Raw genomic sequence first — 22480 nt, forward strand, 5'->3', positions numbered from 1 at the left:
AAAATGGTGTTGATGACTTTTTATCGGGTCAATCCGATATAAGCGACTTACACGACCACACAGCTCTATGGATAGAATAACTCTTGTAAACGATCTTGGCGTTTTTTTGGACCTAATTTTAAATTTTCTTATCACATTTCGTCCATGATTAATAAAGCCAGAGGATTGCTTGATTTTATAAAAAAGTGGTCAAAAAATTTGCTGGTCCTTATGTCACTAAAACTTTATTTATTTCGGTAGTCCGTACGATTCTGGCGTATGGGTCTCCCGTCTGGAGACCACAATACGGAATACATATTGGTCGTATTGAATCAATACAAAAAAACAATTTCTTCTTGTTGCTTTACGGCGCCTAAGCTCTAAACTGAATCTTTGGTTACCTTCTTATTCTAGTAGTCTACTGTTGGTTAATTTACCCTCCCTAGCCAACCATAGAGCGATGCTTGGTACTGTCTTCATTTATAACCTTATACATGGTGAGATTGACAGTCCCGACTTGGTAAGTCGTCTAAACTTTTCGGTGCCAAGTAGATTAACTAGAAATTGTATTCCCCTATTATTAAATCATTGTAGATCTAACTATGCCTTGCATGTATTATGTTCTGATTATAATAGACTTTTTCCTATAATCTCAAATCTTGACTCTCTGCCGCTCCTAAACGATTAATACTGACTTCAGTAGCACAGAATTAATCTTACTTTTTTCCCCGGACTTTTACTTATATTTTCTTATTTCGCGTCTATCTTCTCACGAATCGTGATGGACGATACACGGCTGCGGCCCTCAATCGGTTGGGCGTGTAATGGGCCGTGGGACTCCACGCTTAAATACAAAATAAATGGCTTCGAGCGACACATTTGTGTAACGTTTGCATGAACATCGTGAAAATTGAAAAAGTAACCATTCATGTCCCACAGTACTAAACTATACAGCAAATGGCATAGAAGATAAGATAATCTGGCTTTTTTGTTGTTTGTAGTCCTACATGGTCACATGTTTTTCATCAACGATGATGTATGGTGTTGGCTACTGAAGAATGGAATATTGACATTGTTATATATCGCTCTGGCGTCTTGTATATATTTTTTTAATTTTTTGAGAATTTCATTTTTTTCCTAATACTTGTGGTAATTGGGACAATTAATTTGAGTGTTAATTGGGTTTTATTAATATTTAGCTATGGCTTAAGAATCCATTCCTTGAGTTGACTTTATCCTATATCACAATTTTAGGTATGACTACAAGGTTATTAATTCTTCGGACTGCCAAAACTTTCATCCGCAATTGATTTACACATTTTTTTTTACCTCAATTGAAAAATAATGTTTTATGTTTTACTTCACATATATATAGTTTTATAAGTACCTGGAATTTAGATAAATCTTTTACAAATATATCTTCGCTGAAACTCATGTAATCAAACAGAACATCTTGTTGAACATCACGATTTTTTTTCACAAATCCATCAACAGTGTAAATAACACTTCCAGCGTAATGTTTTATTCCAAATTCGGTTTCCCAATGACGACGATCAGAACCTTTTATGTAATTTGGATGAAACTCAAACTCAGAGTGCATATTATTCAAATAAGCTGAATCAGAACCCTTTGGCATATGGCATTGCTCTGTCAATAACTTGAATACACAGCGTGGAGGTTTTTCTATAATTTCCAAGCACTGCGAGTTGTCTGTAAACTCCACGTGATTAAAGATGATATCTTCTTGGTCGTACTAGAAATAAAAAAATATGATAATAAGATAATTTGTTAAGTCAAAACTAACGTTTCTTCCAAAATTCATTTTTCGAATATGTATAAGAAAACCATCGAATCAAAAATGCAAAAAAAAAACAAATTAACTTAAATATATAAATCCCAATAACTTCCTATAACCTAATATAAAGACGTAAATGAATAACATAGATCCTAAAAAACACGGAAAAACTCTGCGTGATCGTAAATGTCAGATAATATTAAGGTTCATTAGCGATTGAAATTTTTGTTTATCAAGATAATTTTGATAATTTTCTAGAAAAGCATAGAGCTCTTGAACAAAATTTAGAGATAGGCTTTTAACGCTCTTATACTTTAAATATCAAGATTGCCTTTTTTCGCTGGTCTCCCTTTTTTTACCACATCACGTCTTAGTTCTGGCACTAACCATACAACAAATAGACTGGTAATTTCATACAACGAAAATGGACACAAAAAGTCTGTAGCGACAGGCCCTCAGGCTCTAAGCAGCAGGCTCTGGACACTTCGTGTGCGTTCGGGTTTTTTGCGCTCTCATTCTTATTCTCATTTTGATGCTCGCGCACTCATTGCACGAGTTCGGTCGTTCAGTCGCAGAGACGCGCATTTTGAAGAAGGTTGCGCTTGCGCTTGAATTGGTCTTTATATGTATGCGTGTTCATGCATTCTCATATAGGGGTGCATGTGTGCGTTTATTTCAATACGTTGCGGCAAGAATATTTTGTCTTTTGCTACTTTTCATAATGTGAACCCTAACAATATGGGCGTATTCACTATTGGGTTAATGATAAAAATAAGAATATTATATGTTATAGTATATTTTTTAATATTTCATCAAAATTTTCATTTTGGTTTACAAATTCAAATCAGTGGTGGCAGTAAAATGTTTGGCATATCTTTTTGTGTTCCAATTAATAGAAATCAATCTACTGAGATAGGAACAGGGCATATCGCAGTCGATGTCTGCGCTTAGTGGTTGAGAAAACTTCAAACCAAATCACCTTTGGTTGTTGTTCTGCGAGCGGATGGTGCCAGCATACCCTACCGACGATTGAATTTTAGGGCGGACAGAAACAAGAAAAGCTGTTTCGCCGCTCGAAAAGAACATAGCATACGAAAATTATTCATTTTATAATGATATCCTACCAATAACAAAATTGGATAAATAAACTTTTATATTGTCTTAGTTTTCGATTAAAATTTAAATATATTAAAAATCATTAAAAGCTTACTTCTTGACTTAAAATAGTAATACAAATTTCAGAAAATCACTTCGAATTTTTTTGTTTGTACTATTACAATTAAACAAATTGTTTTTTTCGAAGATTAAAATTATACAATTATTAGATGTATGTATGTATATTTATCGGTAACTAATCAGAGCGGCCACTTTCAAGAATAAGCATACATCAAATATATACAACTAGATCAGTAAATAACAACATTAAGCAAAATTGCACTGCGAATAAAAAAAAATCAAAAAAATCAGTGTAGTCACCAATTTAATCTCCCGATTTGTTTTTTTAAGTGTAAGCACTCAAAACTTACTCGAAAGTATTTTTCGTGACGGCTGCAAGATCCTCTTTTGGTCAGCTAAATACCCAGAAGGGATTCTCATACGCCGATGCCCTTCGAACAGAAACGGAAAACCCACACCAGCAGGTCCCAGGACCGTCACAAAGCACACCAAAAGCTATGATGGTTACTATGCAACAATCATACTTTGTTGGAATTTTAAGACCTTCATGAAAACGACCATGCAAACACTGGTTCAAAATCAGAAAATGATGTTAGAGGTCATTGCAACAGTCCAAATAATTGATGGCAAATCTACAAATAACCACGTGGAACGCCAGTGGCGTTTCCGGCACAAACTTGAAATAACACAGTTCCTGAATGAAAATCATATCGACATTATGTTTCTGATAGAGACCTACCTCACAAACAAATATGACTACTACCGCACAGATCATCCAGATGGTAAGGCCCTCGGCGGAACCGGCATCCTAATCAGGGAACGCATCAAACACCACTTTCACCAACGGTTTGCAATTAATTACTTGCAGGCCACACCTATCAAAGTGCAGTCAGTTAGCGGACACCTTCCGCTTTCTAATTTCTGAATTCATGGATTTTTACAACGTACTTGGAGATCGCTTTATAGCAGCAGAAGACTATAATGCCAAACATACTCATTGGGGATCTCGACTCGTGACTCCCAAAGGCAATTATAAAATGCAATTATAAAACTGAGCAACAAATTATAGATTATGTTTTGCCAGGTAACCCCACATACTGGCCAGCAGACCCCAGAAAAGTCCCAGACTTAATAGATTTTGCGGTGACAAAAAGCATTCCACGCAATATAATAAGCGCCAAAGCGCTTTCGGTACTTTCATCTGACCATTCGCCAGTGCTTATAACTCTTCTTCAATGCCCAGAAACTACAGATCAGACTGACAGACTGACATCGCACAGAACAAACTGGTTAAAATATAAAAAGTATGTAAGTTCCCACATCGAACTAACCCCGCAGCTCAACATCGAAGCGGACATCGACTGCTCCACCGATGAAAAAGTCGCTGAAAATGCGTACATCGGAAAACTTTCGCCAACCAGCACAAAACATCCTCTGTGGAGGGCTCACCCAAAACTGAGCTCTCTAATCGAAACAGTCACTCCGATGGAAACTCATCAGTTAGCTGAAACTATATCCTTACCAACATTGTTTCAACCTAAGGAGATCTCGAAACTGATCGGGGATCTGTAACTGAAAAAGGCTCCGCGGTGACCTAATAACACCAAAAATGACAATATTCCTCGATGTATCTGAAGCTTTCGATCGAGTCTGGTTCGATCGCCTCATGCATAAGAACAAAACGTATCTCTACAACGGAGTCTTCGCAGTAAGGTGCAACACAGCAACATCAATCGATAATCCTGAGGACTATCACTGGGGCACTATAGTATATTCGCAACCAAAACACCCACAGAGACCTCGGAGACAAACAAAAGACCTTCAAAGAAAAAATCTCCGTGCACCCAAATCATCTCGCAAGAGGCTGTACTCGGGTTTCCAGCAGAACCCGCCTTTAACGCAACGACCTTCCAACCCAGCAATAATTCAAAGGGCCTGACTGTTAGTTAGATTACTATAAGATTTGATACACTTATTGTTAGTATCCGAAAGGAGAAGATTCAATAAATAAATAGCAAAGCATAAAAAAAAAATTTTTTTTTTGAACACGCCTTACAAAGATGGACCTTGTTTTCGTATATCTTCAACTACATTCTCAGCGGGTTGCGGTTGCTCCAATCTTTGACAAATCAGGTATGGTCACAGCAGGTCATATGTAAATTAGGATGTGTAATTATGGGGGACGCCCGTGTCTTTTACGGCAGAGAGTCCATAGGTCTGCGGAGCCGCCGTCGACCCAGTGGTGTGTCAAGATATCTTGCTACGAACAGGATTCTTCCCTAAGTGTTACCACTAACCATACAACATATAGACTGGTCATTTCATACAACGAATTTGGTCACAAAATTTTTCACTCGGGGAGCCCCAGTGCTGGAATCGGCAGGCCCCGACACTTCGTGTGCCTTCGGGTTTTTTCGCTCTCGTTCTAATTCTTATTTTGACGCTCGCGCTCGAGTTCGGTCGTTCAGTCGCAGAGACGCGCATTTTGAAGAAGGTTGGCCTGGGCTTGAATTGGGCTTTGTATGTATGCGTGTTCATGCATTCTCATACAGGGGTGCATGTGTGCGATCATTTCATTTCGATGCAGCAAGAATATTTTGTCTTTTGCTACTTTTCAGACTTGGTACCCTAACAATATGGGCGTATTCACTATTGGGTTAATGATAAAAATAAGAATATTATATGTTATAGTATATTTTTAATATTTCAGCATATATTTCATCTTGGTTTACAAATTCAAATCAGTGGTAGCAAAAAAATATTTTGCATATATGTATGTATTCCAATTAATAGAAATCAATCTACTGAGATAGGAACAGGGCACATCGCAGTCGGTGTCTGCGCTTAGTGGTTCAGAAAACTTCAAACCAAATCAGCTTTGGTTGTTGTTCTACGAGCGTATGGTGCCTGCATAGCCTACCGACGATTGAATTTTAGGGGTGGGTACAGAAACAAGAACGTTTTTAGGACACTTGTTTTGAATGTTATGTTTAATGATAATTAATTTTATAATTTTTTTTTATATTAAAAATCATTAAAAGTTTACTTCTTGATTTAAAATAGTAATATAAATTTAAGAAAATCACTTCAAATTTTTTTTGTCTGTACTTTATAGTGGATAAACAATTTGTTATTTTCCAAGATTAAAACTATAAAATTATTATATGTACATATGTATATTTATCGGTAACTAATTCAAGCGGCGACTTTCAAGAATAAGCAAACATAAAAATATATATAACTAGATCATTAAATAACAACATTAAACAAAATTACACTGCGAATCAAAAAAAAAATCAACCAAAACTCATTAAACATATCATTCAAAACAAGTGTCCTAAAAAACGTTCTTGTTTCTGTACCCACCCCTAAAATTCAATCGTCGGTAGGCTATGCAGGCACCATACGCTCGTAGAACAACAACCAAAGCTGATTTGGTTTGAAGTTTTCTGAACCACTAAGCGCAGACACCGACTGCGATGTGCCCTGTTCCTATCTCAGTAGATTGATTTCTATTAATTGGAATACATACATATATGCAAAATATTTTTTTGCTACCACTGATTTGAATTTGTAAACCAAGATGAAATATATGCTGAAATATTAAAAATATACTATAACATATAATATTCTTATTTTTATCATTAACCCAATAGTGAATACGCCCATATTGTTAGGGTACCAAGTCTGAAAAGTAGCAAAAGACAAAATATTCTTGCTGCATCGAAATGAAATGATCGCACACATGCACCCCTGTATGAGAATGCATGAACACGCATACATACAAAGCCCAATTCAAGCCCAGGCCAACCTTCTTCAAAATGCGCGTCTCTGCGACTGAACGACCGAACTCGAGCGCGAGCGTCAAAATAAGAATTAGAACGAGAGCGAAAAAACCCGAAGGCACACGAAGTGTCCTGGCCTGCCGATTCCAGCACTGGGGCTCCCCGAGTGAAAAATTTTGTGACCAAATTCGTTGTATGAAATGACCAGTCTATATGTTGTATGGTTAGTGGTGTTACGTAATTATCAGCGTGTTCTTTAAGTACAGGAGGACTTCGAAGTAAATATGCAACAATACATGAGATCCTTAAATTAATGGGAAATGGAGACCACTTTGCAATACACGTGTTTGCAATACATAATTTTTCGATTGGCGATTAAATGGAAAAGGAAGAAAAGGTTTATTGTGTTGCGAAAATAGAAAAAGCTACCCTTCCTCACTACAGCCTTTCACTGCTCCAAAACATTTAAGATTATTTAAGTTTCCAAAAGTTTAAATAATGAAAAATAATATTAAAAAGAAATGAATTAAAAATAAAATCAACAAAAAAAAACCAACAACGACATAAAACGACGATAAAAGGCTAGAGGGCAATCCCTCAACACAGAACAAACATTATCAAAGAAGGAAGAACCCAATATAAAATGTATTAAATGGCAGGGAATATATAGGTGAGGAAGATAAATACGTAAGTTGGAGAGAATCAGCAGAAATAGCTATGGGGCATATGCCAGGGGGAGCGAAAGATTCTTCTCAGCACTATCCATTGTAATGGCGACTGAATAGGCCGTTTTAGTTTATCCTAGAAGTATACTTCTTCTCTGGATCTGCTAGCCGAGTTTCGTTGCGTATCTTTGGTGCAAGTTATCGGAGTAATAAAAATGAGAATGGCAATTCATCGAAGGTCAGGGTGTCTTTGGAAAGCTCGACTCAGCCGTGAAACATTTCCGCCGGCGGCCTCAATTAGGCCACGCTATCCTAGACTCGGTCTATTCAAACCAAGTCGTCATTGAGTGCAGATGCACTTATTCAGTAATCTATTTAATTCAGTGACATCACACGTGTATCACAGCCGGGAAATATAGAAAAATTGCGGAGATAAGTTAAGTAAGTTAAGGAGCAGCCCTACCGGAGGATCAGCCGTATCTCAGGGTCATCCACAAGAGGAGCGCCGTCCCGCAAAGCGCACGTGGTAGTAGCCTTGCCGCAGAAGCATCCCTGCCGGAGAGGCAGTCACAGCGGTGAAGCATCATCAAGAGGATCGGCTGTTTCGCAGAATGCACGTAGGAGCAGCTTTGCCAGTGAAGAATCCTGCCGGAGGGGCAGCCTTAGCGGTGAAGCATCCGTAAGAGGCGTCCGCCGAAGAAGTGCCCAGGAGAGGAACGCCGCCAGAGGAAGCGCGAGTTACCGCCTCAGCACTTTCCCTCGGCGGTCCCCCACCTAAGCCCCTCCGGTTGACAAGCAGCTAGAAACCAAACACAGTTACCGCCTCAGCACTTCCCCTCGGCGGTCCCCACCTAAACGCCACCGGTTGACAAGCGGCTGGAAACGGCTGGTACGTAAACACTAAGCTTTGAACAAAGAATTATAAAATAAAGAATTCATTATGATTTTCAACTCGAAACAATCAACTACAATTAATTTATTTGGTCGGGTTATACCCCGGGACTTTATTTGAAGAACCTACTTAAGTTAACTGGCGCAGTCGGTAGACTTCCGGCTAAAGGACAGATTCTACCCAAGGAACTCAAGGAAGGATCTGTGACGGCGGAGGATGACAGGAATTTGCAACACTATAATTAATTATAATAAGAGTGAGTAGAGTGAAATGTGAAATGGAGTGAAATAATAAATTATAAATAAATAAATCAAAAATGATATAGAAAGGAAAATATAAAATAATTAAATGGAGAAAGAATTAAAGTGCAAGAGTAAAATAATTAATAAAATAAAACATAAAAAGGTCGAGCCACGTTTAGAGAAGGAAAAAGAGGAAATGTAACAAGAATTGTGCACAGTGTGTTAAGGTGAAAATAACGATGCTAATATTCGAAGATAGGCGGTAAAGATCAAAAAGTAATGGGAATCAAGTGCGAGATTTTTTAATTTGGTTAAAATAAATTGCCGATGTCTGACGTCGGTGGACGGCTCGAGGTTGTGTCGAGCAGGGCGATCGAGCGGTCGGTTGCCGGCGGCTCGACAAATAGTTGCGGTTGGCAATGGATCGGTATGACAAGAGAGCGTCGGGCGGCGCCGGTAGACGGTCGGGGGTGCCGAGTGTTCGGTGCTGCGCAGAGCGGTTTGACCAAGCGGACGGTTGCCGTCGAGGCGGCAAACGGTTGCCGTTGTCGTTGGTTCGATGCACACCGAGCGGCTTGGAAGACTAAAGATTGTGTTCGTCGTCGGCGGTCGGAGACGTTGTGAATAGTTCGTCGTCGAGCCGAGTGGCGGCAGAAGGCAACCTAGTACAGTGGGTCAAGTTATGTCAGAAAGGAGAAATTGGCTCGATCGGATCAAAGACAGAAAAAATAAGAAGTATTATCAAGACTCATTCACATGTATTAGGCGACGAACTGTAATACACAGGGCGAAGCTTAGCATGGGATGGCTGCAACAAGTTGGAAATAAAGAAATAAATAAATTGTTAAGGTCCATGCACACGTATTAGGCAGCGAACTGTAATGCACAGGGCAATGCTTAGCATGGGGGATCGTAAACAATTAGAAAGTGGCACCCATAGAGCAATGACTGTCCGCAAATGGTTGTGAAGCTGTATCGCACAGAGTTCAACTAGCTTCAGCATGCAAGGTGAGAAAATTAAGGAAAGGCAGGCAAAAAGAAAACAAAAGAAATGCAAATAAAAAATGAAAATGAAAAAAATATAAACAAATAAAAATTATTACGATCCATTTTACTATTTTATCCAAGTATGAGACAAATTACTTATTCAAATTAATTCACAGAACTCCATTTCAACACGGAAACTCGATGCCAAAAACACAAATTACAGAAGAACACGACAAAAAAAAAATAACTAACTCACACGGAGATACACATTCTTAAGTAAATTAACTTTAAGCAGCTATACATACATACCATACTTATTAAGTAAGAATTTGAAACAACCTCAGAGAAGAGGTAGACAATCAAGGAAATTATAAGTAACATAAATACCATACATATTTAAGAAGTAAGAATTTTTAAAGAAAAAAATAAACTCAGAAAGGAGGTAGACAGGAAGAAAATAAAAACAGCCAAGAAAATTACTACAACAGCTAGTTCAGGAGTTGGAATGACAGAAAAAAGAATGGCAACGCCAGTAGCAACAACGAGTGTATTACAGGCCATCAAGGTAATAGACCTGGTGGAAATTATTCCAAAATACGAAGGAGACTCTGGTAAATTAGATGGTTTTATAGGAGCAGTGGAGCAGGTATTAGGCCTGATCAAAGGAGAGGAAAGATCGAATGTAGGGGTAAAAGCCCTCTCACTTAGACGAATCAGAACTCAATTGGGATCATATTAAGAAGGTACTAGTTACACATTTCAAGGATAAGAGATCCGAACAGGACCTTATTATGGAGCTGACCCATATTAAGGAGAGGAAGTTAGAATTAGAAGCACTGTATACAAAGGTTATGACCCTTAAGAGAAGCGAGAAGATCAAGTGGTATGAGGATATGGCTTTAAACGCCTTTGTTTCGGCCTTAAAGGCGTTACTATTTAAAACATGGGGGTACCGAACATAGCAAAGGCTTATGAAATAGCCTGCAGGGAGAAGAGTTAATAGGGGTTTGGAAAACGGGGCAACCCAGGGCCGGAGGCACAGACGGGCCCTTGGTCGCAGTATCGGTGGGCTGCAAATACCCAACCACAGTTTCAGATGCCATTTTCAATGCGCACCATGAATGGATTGCCAGGATTTGGATTGCTATATCCAATAATAGGCAATCCATTCAGAACAGATAACATTAATCAGACAGAAGCCCCTAAATATGTTAGACCGTACCGTAATTACCTCAACAGGAACACGAAATGGAATTATGGCCAAAATCGCGACAGGCAGTGGTATGGCAACAGCTATAACAACAGCAGGCCAAGGGAAGGTCAGTTAGCGATCCACGCAGCTGGAGATGGAGGTAGTGGACAATCGAGAATGTGTAGGAATTCAAATTATTCGGGACATCATATAACTCGAATAATTCGAGACAGTCGAATAATTCGATCAACTCCAAGCGGTCATACAATTCGGCCAATAATTCAGAGAGAGAGGGAAATAGGCAGTCAATGAACGGTCAACTGCATAATATCCAAGAGGATGAGGCAAATTTTTTGCAATCAGCCTCGAGCAACCAACAGGATATTTAGGAGCAAGGAGGGGCCACTCCACCCTACCATATGTAATGATCAGAATTACCCCACACAAAACAATAAAATTACTAATCGATACAGGATCCACTTATTCTTTCATTCGTCCCGAATTAGTTCAACCACAGCATGTGAAAGAGCTGCATGACCCGATAGCCATTAAGACAATTACTCAATCGCACACGATTTTGCAGGAAGCACATGTACCAATGTTCAAAGAATTCGGAGGAGTAGGAAAAATGAGATTATCGCTCTTCAGATTTCATCAGTTTTTCGAGGGATTAATTGGTATAGACTTGCTGTAACAAATAAAAGCCGTGATCGATTTTGAGAAGGGTTGGTTTCGCACGGCGGACACAGAATTTCAGATACATTCCAATAAGTATAGAGCCAGCGAGGTTCACTCAATAGAAGCAGGGACAAAAGCAGTTATTTCTATTCCGGTATGTGTACCCGATGGAGATTCCTTGCTAAACAAAACAATAGTAAAAGAGGATTTGATCATTTCAGAAGGAATCTATAGGGCAGTGGCTGGAAAGAGCCTGGTCGAGATAACGAACTATGCGGAAGAGGATCAGGAATTATTTCTAGAAGAACCATTAGAAGTTGTCGAATTCGAAACTGACAATCATTTCGAGCTCAACAATATAGAAGAGACAGATAATGAAAATAGGAAGATACCATTTGATAAGATCAGAACAGAACACTTAAATAGCGAGGAGCTTAATGAGCTGCAACGAATTTGTAAAAATTCCCGAAAGTATTCCATAAAGAGGGTGACCATTTGTCATTCACTAATGCGGTCAAACACCAAATTAGAACGAATAACGACATACCGGTGTACGCTAGGCCGTGCAGGTATGCATTCAAGGAAAGACAGGAGGTGAGAAGACAGCTAGAAAAGCTATTGGATCAGAAGATTATTAGACATAGCCATTCTCCTTGGAGTGCGCCGGTTTGGCTAGTACCCAAGAAGAAGGATGCCTCTGGGGAGACAAAATGGAGAATAGTGGTAGACTATAGGAAACTTAACGAGAAGGTAATTAAAGATAGATACCCACTACCACTAATCAATGACGTATTGGACAGCTTGGGTAGGGCCAAATACTTCTCAACTTTAGATCTGGCGAGTGGATATCACAAGATCGAAGTGAAAGAAGAAGACATTCCGAAAACTGCTTTCTCGGCGGAAGGGGGACACTTTGAGTATGACCGAATGCCGTTCGGGCTAAATAATGCCCCAGCAACCTTTCAAAGGTTAATGAACAATATTTTCGGAGAGTTGCTAGGAAAATGTTGTCTTATATATATGGATATATCATGGTGTACTCGACATCCCTACAAGAAAACGTAACGGATTTGGAAAAAGTCTTCAAGAAACTTGCGGAGGCAAACTTCAAGTTACAACTGGACAAGACAGAGTTTTTAAGGAAAGAGGTAGAATACTTAGGACATGTAGTAACCCAACAAGGGATCAGACCGAAACCAGGAAGGATCGAACCAATAAAAAGATTCGAGATTCCCAAGACTGGGAAGCAGATAAAATCGTTCCTAGGTCTGTTGGGGTACTATAGGAAGTTCATAAGAGATTTCGCGGCTATAAGAAAGCCTTTGACAAAACAGTTGAAAGGGAAAAAGGCTGTGCAGATAGACCAAGAATACAAAGACGCATTTGAGGTATGCAAGACCTTACTGTGCAATGATCCAATCTTGCAGTTTCCTGACTTCGATAAACCTTTCATACTCACCACAGATGCAAGCAATTATGCTATTGGCGCCGTCCTATCCCAGGGAAATTTGGGAACGGACAGACCAATAGCATACGCTAGCAGGATCAGAAGTGAACTATGACACAATAGAAAAGGAAATGCTCGCCATTATATGGGCGATTAAGCATTTTAGACATTACGTATTCGGCACAAAGTTCAAGATAGTCACTGACCATAGGCCAATAACATGGCTAATGAGCGTCAAGGAACCTGATTCCAAACTTGTGAGATGGAGACTCCAAATGTTGGAGTACGATTACGAGATCGTATATAAGAAGGGTTCTCTGAATGTAGTGGCTGACGCACTGAACAGAATTAAACCAGAGCTCAATGTACTGGAGGATGCCTCAGAGATGGCGACCAATGGAGAGACTCTAGTTGGGATTCCCTATATCGGAAAAACCACTAAACGAGTATAACATCCAGGTGGTCGTACAGGAAGGTAGAGTAGCGGGAATACAGAAACAAATTCCGTTCAGGAATAAGTTGAGAATAATTTGGACAGATAACAATTTTGATGAGGAAACAGTTGGCCGGAAGTTAAAAGAAATCCTGAAACCTAAAAGAACGGTAGCACTCCTGATACCAGACAACTTGGTGATAACAATCCAATAAGCATATTGCAAGTATTTCGCTTATAGTAAGTTATATAGGGCAATAAGATGTACAGTTTTGTTGCCGGATATAACGGAAAAGAGTGAACAGGAACGGGTCATCAAAGACTACCATGAAAGGTCGAATCATAGGGGAATAGATGAAACATTAGCACACCTGAAAAGGAGGGTGTTTTTCGTACACATGAAACAGGCAATTACCCAAACAATTAATAATTGTGACAGTTGTCAAATACAGAAGTACGATAGGAAACCAAACAAGATCAAATACAGCCTTACAGAGACACCAGAGACCTATGGAAATAGTGCACATTGACTTGTATTTCGTAAACAAGAAAAGTGTGCTAACCATAATTGACAAGTTCTCTAGATACGCTTGGGGACTAACAATCCTAGCAAAAGAAAGCGTAAATATAGTTAAGGCAGTAAAAAGTTTAATGGCCTTATTCGGGGTGCCTAAAAAGATAGTCTGTGACCAAGGAGTAGAATTCTCTTCAAACTTGTTCAAGGACTTTTGTAGGAAGTACGAATTAGAGCTACACACGACATCCTTCCAGTAATCATCGAGCAATTCTACAGTCGAGATACTGCACTCGACGATCACAGAAATATATAGATTTATAAATGAGACAAAAAGGAAAAAGAAACTTGAAATCAAGCATGAGGAAGTCCTGGATGAGGCATTTATAACTTTAATAATGCCATTCATTCAGCGACGAAACTAACACCGCAGGAGTTCTTCACAGGGAGAACGCATAACTTCCTAAATAACGTGTCTTTTACCAACGAACACGATTATTTACAGAAGATTAATGCGTTTCAAGCAGAGCTTTATCCAAGAATTAAAGAAAAGGTTGAGCAAGAAAAGAACAAAAGAATAGAGGCGGCGAATGTGGACAGGCAAAGCCCGGACACAGTACAACCAGGAGACATTATATTTAGGAAAGAAAACAGGAGGGATAAATTATCTCCTCGTTTTTCAAAGCACAAGGTGATGGAAGACAACGGTCTCACACTAACCTCTACTAAACCACAAAAAATCCATAAAGAAAAAATCAGGAGACTAACCAAACCAAATGAACAATAATTACAGGTGGTCAAGGAGCATGGCCGCAGAAAGAAAACTCGAGATCCGGCCATTGCTAGGAGAAGAACCACTAGCGCAAATAAATCTAGGCGCTGCGAAGATAATTCAAACTCATAAAACATTAGTACACATAGTAAAATTACAAGAATATCAAGAGGCAATAGAACAGTTAGAACGAACACTCACAGAAGTAGTTGAAGATGCGGAAACAAGGGACCTTGTTAAGGTTTTGCAAAACAAATTACAGATGATCAGGAACAGATTAGAGGCAATATGCCCCAGGAAGAGGAAAGCAAGGGGACTAATCAATGGATTAGGATCTGTAGTTAAATCCATAACAGGGAACTTAGACGCGGAAGAAAGGCTAGAAGAAGAGATAAGAAAAATGCAAGAAGAGGAAAGGAGATTGAAGGAGAATTTGAATTCACAAGAGAGGACAGGAGCTAAAATCACGATAATGTTTAAGAACTTGACGAAATATATAAACGATGAGCAAAGTCGAGTGACAACATTTATTAATAATTACAAAAATGGAATCAGCAAGACGTTCTTAGAGGAAGACAAGAGGATTTATAGGATAGAATATATCGATAGAATTGCGATAACAATAGATATGCTAGGGCTAAATTTGAATGAATTAGCCGAAAGTTTATTATTAGCAAAGATTGGGCTAATCTCAAAATTTATTTATGATAAACAAGAAACAGCTAAATGCATAAAAGAGTTGGAGGAGCAAGGAATACAGATCGTATCAGAGGAACATATGTATGAGTTTTTGGAGCTAAGAACAATTATGAATAACACAGATATAATTTTCTCGATAAGATTACCAATGTTTAAAAAAGGGAAGTACTACTTACAGAGAATGGTACCCTTACCAATGAATAAAACAGAATTCATAATTGCACCAGAATATGTAGTAAACAATAAAGACGAAATGTAATATTATAAAGATAAATGTCAGAAGATAAGGAATTTGTATATTTGTAAGAATGATAAGATTGTAAATCAAATTAATGAAGAATGTCTTAAAAGTCTGATTAGCGGAAAGGAAGCGGATTGTGAAACGAGTCATGCCGGACTCGCAAAACTAAAACTAGAGAAACCACAAATTCCAACCATGAAGAAGAACAGAACAATCCAAGAATTGAGAATCCATGAGCTGAAAATGGAAGATCTGGAAACGAAATTACGGATCAATAGGATACAAACGGGAGCAACAATACACACGACAACGACATACACCATGTTGTCTGTGATACTAATAATAGTATTGGCCGTGGCTTGTTTTTCCAAGCGAACGACCATTTTCACACCAGTCGCCCCACCTGCTAATTTCGCACCAACCATTACTCCACCTGTCACTTTTACACCAACCATCGCTCCACTATGGTCGGTGGTTCAGTCTGAGGGGGGAGGAGTTACCGCATCAGCACTTTCCCTCGGCGGTCCCCACCTAAACCCCACCGGTTGACAAGCGGCCGGAAACCAAACATTTTATTGGCAACTAAGTTGCCAACCAAACAAACACCGCGGCCACTGCTGAGTCCAAGCCCCATATATGCATCCGGTCCAATTACAAATCCATTCCGCTAGGTCAGCACATTGTAAGTAAACACTAAGCTTTGAACAAAGAATTATAAAATAAAGAATTCATTCTGATTTTCAACTCGAAATAATCAACTACAATTAATTTATTTGGTCGGGTTATACCCCGGGACATTATTTGAAGAACCTACTTAAGTTAACTCGCGCATCGGTTGAGAAACACCGCACGCTAAGAGGAGCTGATTGGAGTCCCCGGTTTTCGTCGTCATCGCTAGAGCCGCGACCTGGCCACTTGGACTTAACCCTTTACGCCACTGACGCTCGGCTAGCCCCGGAAAACTAGGAAAGCAGCAAGAGCCAGCAACAGTTAACCATTTTGTGCATGAAATAAATATTGTAAAGTAGTTATCCTGGCTGGCATATGTCTCAGTCCGGCCAGGGTCGCTTACAGAAAATTTATAAGATTTGAGGACTCGCAAATTTGGGTAGAGAGCGGGCCGACTGAAGGTGATGGTTATCGGCTCGCGTTAGAGTTTCCTGCGCAAAAGGGTCTCCGCTTGGGGAATTGGGAAAAGCAACTGAGGCTGGTTGCCACTAGCAGTGCTGGGCAACTTGTCTCAACCGAGGCTTTCCGCCCTAGCGGCTGCGAAGCAAGCGTAGAGCGGGTGATCGTACCATTCGGGAGCGGAGGCTGGGCGCCTTGCAGCAGTCACCGAAAATGCACGTGAGGATCGGGTGAGGGTACGTTTCCGGGAGCAGCGGCTGTGCGCCTGGCAACTTGTCTCAACCGAGGCTTTCCGCCCTAGTGGCTGCGAAGCAAGCGGGGAGCGGGTGATCGTACCATTCGGGAGCGGAGGCTGGGCCCCTTGCAGCAGTCACCGAAAATGCACGTGAGGATCGGGTAGGTTGAACTTTGGGGTGGGTTTGGTCGGCTGTGGCGAATACACTGGAGGCACGGAAATACTAGTTAAGCACGTGGGATCGTTTCGTGTACAGGGTTTTGTTTTTATTTTTAGTAATAAGATGCTGTTTCTACATGTGAATGATTTTCCCTGCCTATACCGCACTCCTTGTCTTAACGCTACTCACTCAGACAGACTCAGCGGATCCCGGCAAGCGTGGTGTTGGTGTCCGTTGGAGGGTGTGGCTGCAGGTCCTGGCTCGGCTGGTGCACGTGGTACAACCGCAATGTTACGGGTCGCGAAGTTAAAAAATCCCAAGTCTACTCCCGCACTCGACTTTCTCGTTCACCATCCAGAACTCGACTCTCCTATTCGCAGTCCAGAACTTCGACTTTTCCAGAACTCATGCAGCCAAGTTCTTTGGCATTCCATCTTACTCGCTGCTTCGGTTTTTCTGCCAAAGTCCGCATGATCGAGTATTGCTGGTGACTCTGGCGTAAGCTCGCTCTCGCTCTTCTGCTCCGATGCTGCCGTCGCGTAATATCGCTCTTCTGCTCCGATGCTCTCTCTCTCGCTCTCTGGTGATCCTCACGTGTTCGGTGGAAATTTCCATTGCATCTCCGGCTTGATTCTCGCTGCTTCTACTTCTACTTCGCTTGCTTCGCTTCCTTCGCTTCCTTTGCTACTGCGCACTTGTAACGACATACTTATTGTCTCTATCCCTCCCACTGCCTAGAGAGGAGCCATTAAACTATCGTGCTTATGTTTTAACTTATTCTTATTTAATGTTATATTGATTAGATATTAGATATTTAAATTGTGCGGCCAATTCTGGCCGTTACAATATTTTGTTTGTGAGATAGAGAAAGTCGCGAAGTAGATATTCGGAAAATAATCAAAAAGTTTTCTTTCAATCGTTTGTTCTCGCCAAGAAAGTAAAAGTATTTAACTCATATGGAGGTATGAAGCGCCTATTTAATTTTCAGCATATTCGTTGAACGGAAGATCGATCTTTCGCCGATGGAAAACTGAGTGAGTTGTCATTGATTTAATTTACATTTTATATTCAAGTGGAATCCGACGCAATGGTTGAAACTTTTATTTAGTTTTTTTTTTTGCGAGATTTGTTTGACATCTATCAATTGCAAAAGCAAATAAAGAAATAATATAATAATAATATATTTTATTAGAAATTCAAATATTAAATTAGTGTTAAATCTCGTAAATTCTATACAAAAAAATATCAAATTTGAAATATCACATATGAAGACAACTGATAATGAAATTAATAAAATAATCATATTCTAGTATTTAAAAAAAAAAATTATAACTATATATTTATAACTATTTAAGAACATATATTTAATACCATATATTATTCTTGCTTATATTGTGATCGTACTCTATATTTTTTATTATAAACCTTATTTACTATATTTTCTCTAATATTATTATGAATTTAAATTTTGTAATTAAAATGGAAGCTTAAAAGAAACGTGTTGCTGAACTGAGCTGATGATTTCACGGTCGTAAGGAAGAAGGGGTCACCAGAGCCATGCCCTAGCGGCAGGTGTCCTAGGTAGGGTGGGCGATAAGCGGGCGCAATTACACCAGCGGCTACGTAAATAGTTACTTCCCTTTTATTACTTTATATGCTATATTTTTTTTTTTGAATTTGGTTTATCGTTCTTCCGATTTATATTACTAGCTCCCTTCAATGTCGCAAGCACGCTCAATTTCTTAGGATATTAATAATAATGTGTACATCGTAACTGAATCTGTGAGAGCAAGACCTTCACCCCCAAAGCCGACGAGCTAGTGCCGGATCTACAGCGTGCCACGCCATCGCAGATTCTTTCGAAAACTAGCCATTCATTCGGACGTTGCACGTTACAGTGATAATTAATTATAATTAATATCAAAAGTGGCGCCCAACGTGTGGGACCTTAGTGAAATCACTCATTAAGACTCATGGATAAACCAATTCGACTCTTGTTTCCTTTTCAATTTCCTTCAATTTTAACTCTCCTGTAATCTTAAAAGTTTTTGTTGTACATTTGAATTTTCTTGGAATTCAAAACTATGTAATTATCAGTATTATATTTTTTTGACCGCAAATCAAGAATTAACAATGAAACTTTCCTCAATTTAGCAGAGGTGACATGGTAAAAATAACAAACACCAACTTAGGTCGGTTTCTGTCCCGGTTTGAAATACCAGGTCATTGAACTAAAAAACTTTAAAGGTAAATAAAATCACAAGCTAAGCTAAACGGAAAATGCTGACAGTACTTGAGAGAAATGACACATCCGGAAGTAGCTTGTGACAATTATTTATTTGTTCACAAGAGGCACTATAATTTCAATCGGGATCTGGAATACATGTGAGATTTGTTTCAAACAAGCCACTTTCCGATACCGACATAAGTATAGTAGCGGCTCCTTCCTTTAAGCCATGGCATTGCGCCTGGGAAAAATTTCCTTTTATTTTATTTTTCAAATTTTCTTTCATTTCTAAGGATAGTACCAAGTGAAATTCCCTTCGATTCGTGTGACATCAAGCAATCAGTTCGGTAAACAAATTTAAATTTTCCTTTATCGCAATATCACGTTTTTTTTAGTTTTTTGTTGTCGATTTTTGGAGCAGTTGGTTAACTGTTGCCGGATATTTGTTGGATTATTTTTATTTCGCTAGAAAAGTCTTTTGAAGTCAAGTCGTCGCATGCAGACGTGTATTTATTGTGCTCCGGGAAAAAGTATTCAATAAAATCACAAAAGTGCAGTGACCGTTTTAATAAATCTACTATAACGCGAAAAGACGCTTTCTGTAATCAGCAGTAACTAGCACCGCAATTTCTTTAACAACGTCAACTTTAACTATAACAACAACTGCAACCGTATCGACTGCGCGTTTAATGACATCATCATCTAGCAGCGCAAATATTAATACGTCTGCCGCTGCGCTGCCCGAAAAACAGAACAAAACCAATGAATGTGCTAAGCCGGCTGTGCAGACTGGTATGGATCGCTACATCCAAATCAAAAGGAAGATGAGCCCTCTAAATTCTCAACGCAAAATAACCCCTAACAATGCTAGCCTAGCTGGAATAGAAACGCCCATGAACTCAAATCGATTTAAAATCTCGGAAGACGCCTATGACGTTGAGGCGGACGAATCCACTGAAGTCGAGAAAAGGAAGCCAAAACCTCCGCCTATTTATATTCGAGAAAAAAGTTCAAATGTTCTTGTCAACAAAATTATCGAGCTTATTGGAAAGGATAACCTTCACATAATACCTCTAGTAAAGGGGAACATCCAAGAAACAAAGATTCAAATGAAGTCATAAGATAATTACAGAGTATTATCGAAATATCTTTCCAAAAATAAAAAGAACTTTTACACGTATCAGCTAAAAAGTAGCAAGGGCCTGAAAGTCGTACTTAAGGGCATAGAGTCCGACGTAACGCCTGCAAAGATAACAAAGGCGCTTCAAGAGAAGGGATTTAACGCTAAAACAGTCTCAAACATCCTTAACGGGGATAGAAAGCCGCAGCCACTCTTTAAGGTTGAGCTCGAACCAGAAAGTAAGCCCCTAAAGAAATACGAAGTGCACCCCATTTACAATCTTCAGTTCCTGCTGCACCGCAGAATTACAGTTGAGGAACCTCACAAACGCAATGGACCGGTACAATGTGCGAACTGCCAAGAATATGTCCATACAAGGTCATACTGTAAACTGCGCCCGGTGTGTGTAGTTTGTGGAGATCTTCATGACTCCGCACACTGCCCAGCGAGCAAAGATGACTGCAACTCGAAAAAGTGCGGCAACTGCGGTGGCAATCACACTGCTAACTACAGAGGCTGCCCTGTTTATAAGGAGCTGAAAAGTCGCATCCACCAGAGAGGAACTGCCGCCCGCACCCAAAATAAACAGATGACAGCTTCCAGATCAAACCCTGAAGTCTTCTTCTCGACTGCAGCCAGATCCTCACTAGGACCCTTAAACTCTGATAAAAATGTGACTTACGCAAGCGCTTTAAAATCAGGACTGGCTAACCCTGTCTCCAAAAGCTCATTTCTGCAATCAGCATACCAAGAACCGAACACGGCTCAGCAGGAACAATTCCCGGAGCAGTCAAAAAGCAACTTTGAAGATATGATATACAGCCTGCAACAAAGCCTTACGGAGTTTATGTCGTTTATGCGCACAAATATGCAAGATCTAATGCGAAACCAAAATCTATTGATTCAAATGCTGGTTTCACAACAATCCAAATAATGACTTCCCTAAGGATATCTACGTGGAACGCTAACGGCGTCTCACAGCATAAACTTGAGTTAGCTCAATTCCTACTCGACAACAATATCGACGTAATGCTGCTTTCAGAAACACACCTTAAAATTTTCAACTACGTGGTTATTCATTCAACGGAACAAATCATCCAGATGGTGAAGCACATGGTGGGACTGGAATTCTAATCAGAAGCCGTATTAAGCACCACTATCATAACAAATTTGCTAAAAATTACCTACAGGCCACATCTATAAATATACAAATAAATACTGGCAACCAACTTACACTAGCCGCCGTATACTGCCCCCCTCGCTTCACTATAGCCGAAGATAAGTTTATGCAGTTTTTCAACTCACTAGGAGACCACTTCATAGCAGCAGGGGACTACAACGCCAAGCACACACACTGGGGATCACGTCTCGTGACTCCAAAAGGAAAACAGCTCTATAATGCAGTTATAAAAGCCAGAAACAAGCTGGACTATGTTTCTCCTGGCAGACCAACATACTGGCCGGAAGACCCAAGGAAACTACCCGATTTAATAGACTTTGCAATTACCAAAAACATTCCTAAAAATCTGATAAGCGCCGAATGCCTCTCGGATCATTCATCTGATCACTCGCCTGTCCTGGTTATTCTACTCAGACATCCAGGCGCATTGGAGCAATCGCTTTAATTGACATCACAGAAAACCAATTGGGTTAAGTACAAGAAATACATTAGCTCACACATTGAGCTAAGTCCTCATCTCAACGATGAAGCCAACGTAGACAGATTTGTTAATACACTGGAGTCTGTACTCGTCTCTGCAGCTCGAGTTTCAACACCCCAAACTACAAGTACACAAAGCAACCAAAAAAAGACAAATCTACAAATAGAACAGTTCGTCCTCGAAAAGCGACGCTTACGTCAAGAGTGGCAACTCCACAGATCGCCATCTGCTAGGCAACGCTTAAAACATGCATCACGTCAACTCACTAAAGCTTTACAGCGAGAAGAAGCATATGTCCACCGACGCTACATAGAGCAATTGTCAACATCTAGTACAAAACACTCACTATGGAGAGCTCACCCAACTCTTAGCTCACCGAAAGTAACAGTGATGCCTATTAGAAATCCCACAGGCGGCTGGGAGCGCAGCGATGCAGACAGAGCCAGCACGTT

General features: G+C 39.8%; 1 protein-coding gene across 2 annotated transcripts in view; it reads right to left on the minus strand.

The window, feature by feature from the left end:
- Positions 1 to 22480, minus strand: part of LOC108041495 (unconventional myosin-VIIa) — a 1185777-nt gene that overhangs the window by 465077 nt on the left and 698220 nt on the right. For both annotated transcript variants that reach the window (XM_044459306.1, XM_044459307.1), the window contains exon 8: positions 1367 to 1732. In XM_044459306.1, the coding sequence (XP_044315241.1) occupies positions 1367 to 1732 (366 nt within the window). The remainder of the gene's footprint in view (positions 1 to 1366; positions 1733 to 22480) is intronic.

This window comes from Drosophila rhopaloa, unplaced genomic scaffold (assembly GCF_018152115.1).
Source record: "Drosophila rhopaloa isolate 14029-0021.01 unplaced genomic scaffold, ASM1815211v1 contig_190, whole genome shotgun sequence".
NCBI classification, from domain to species: Eukaryota; Metazoa; Arthropoda; class Insecta; order Diptera; family Drosophilidae; genus Drosophila; species Drosophila rhopaloa.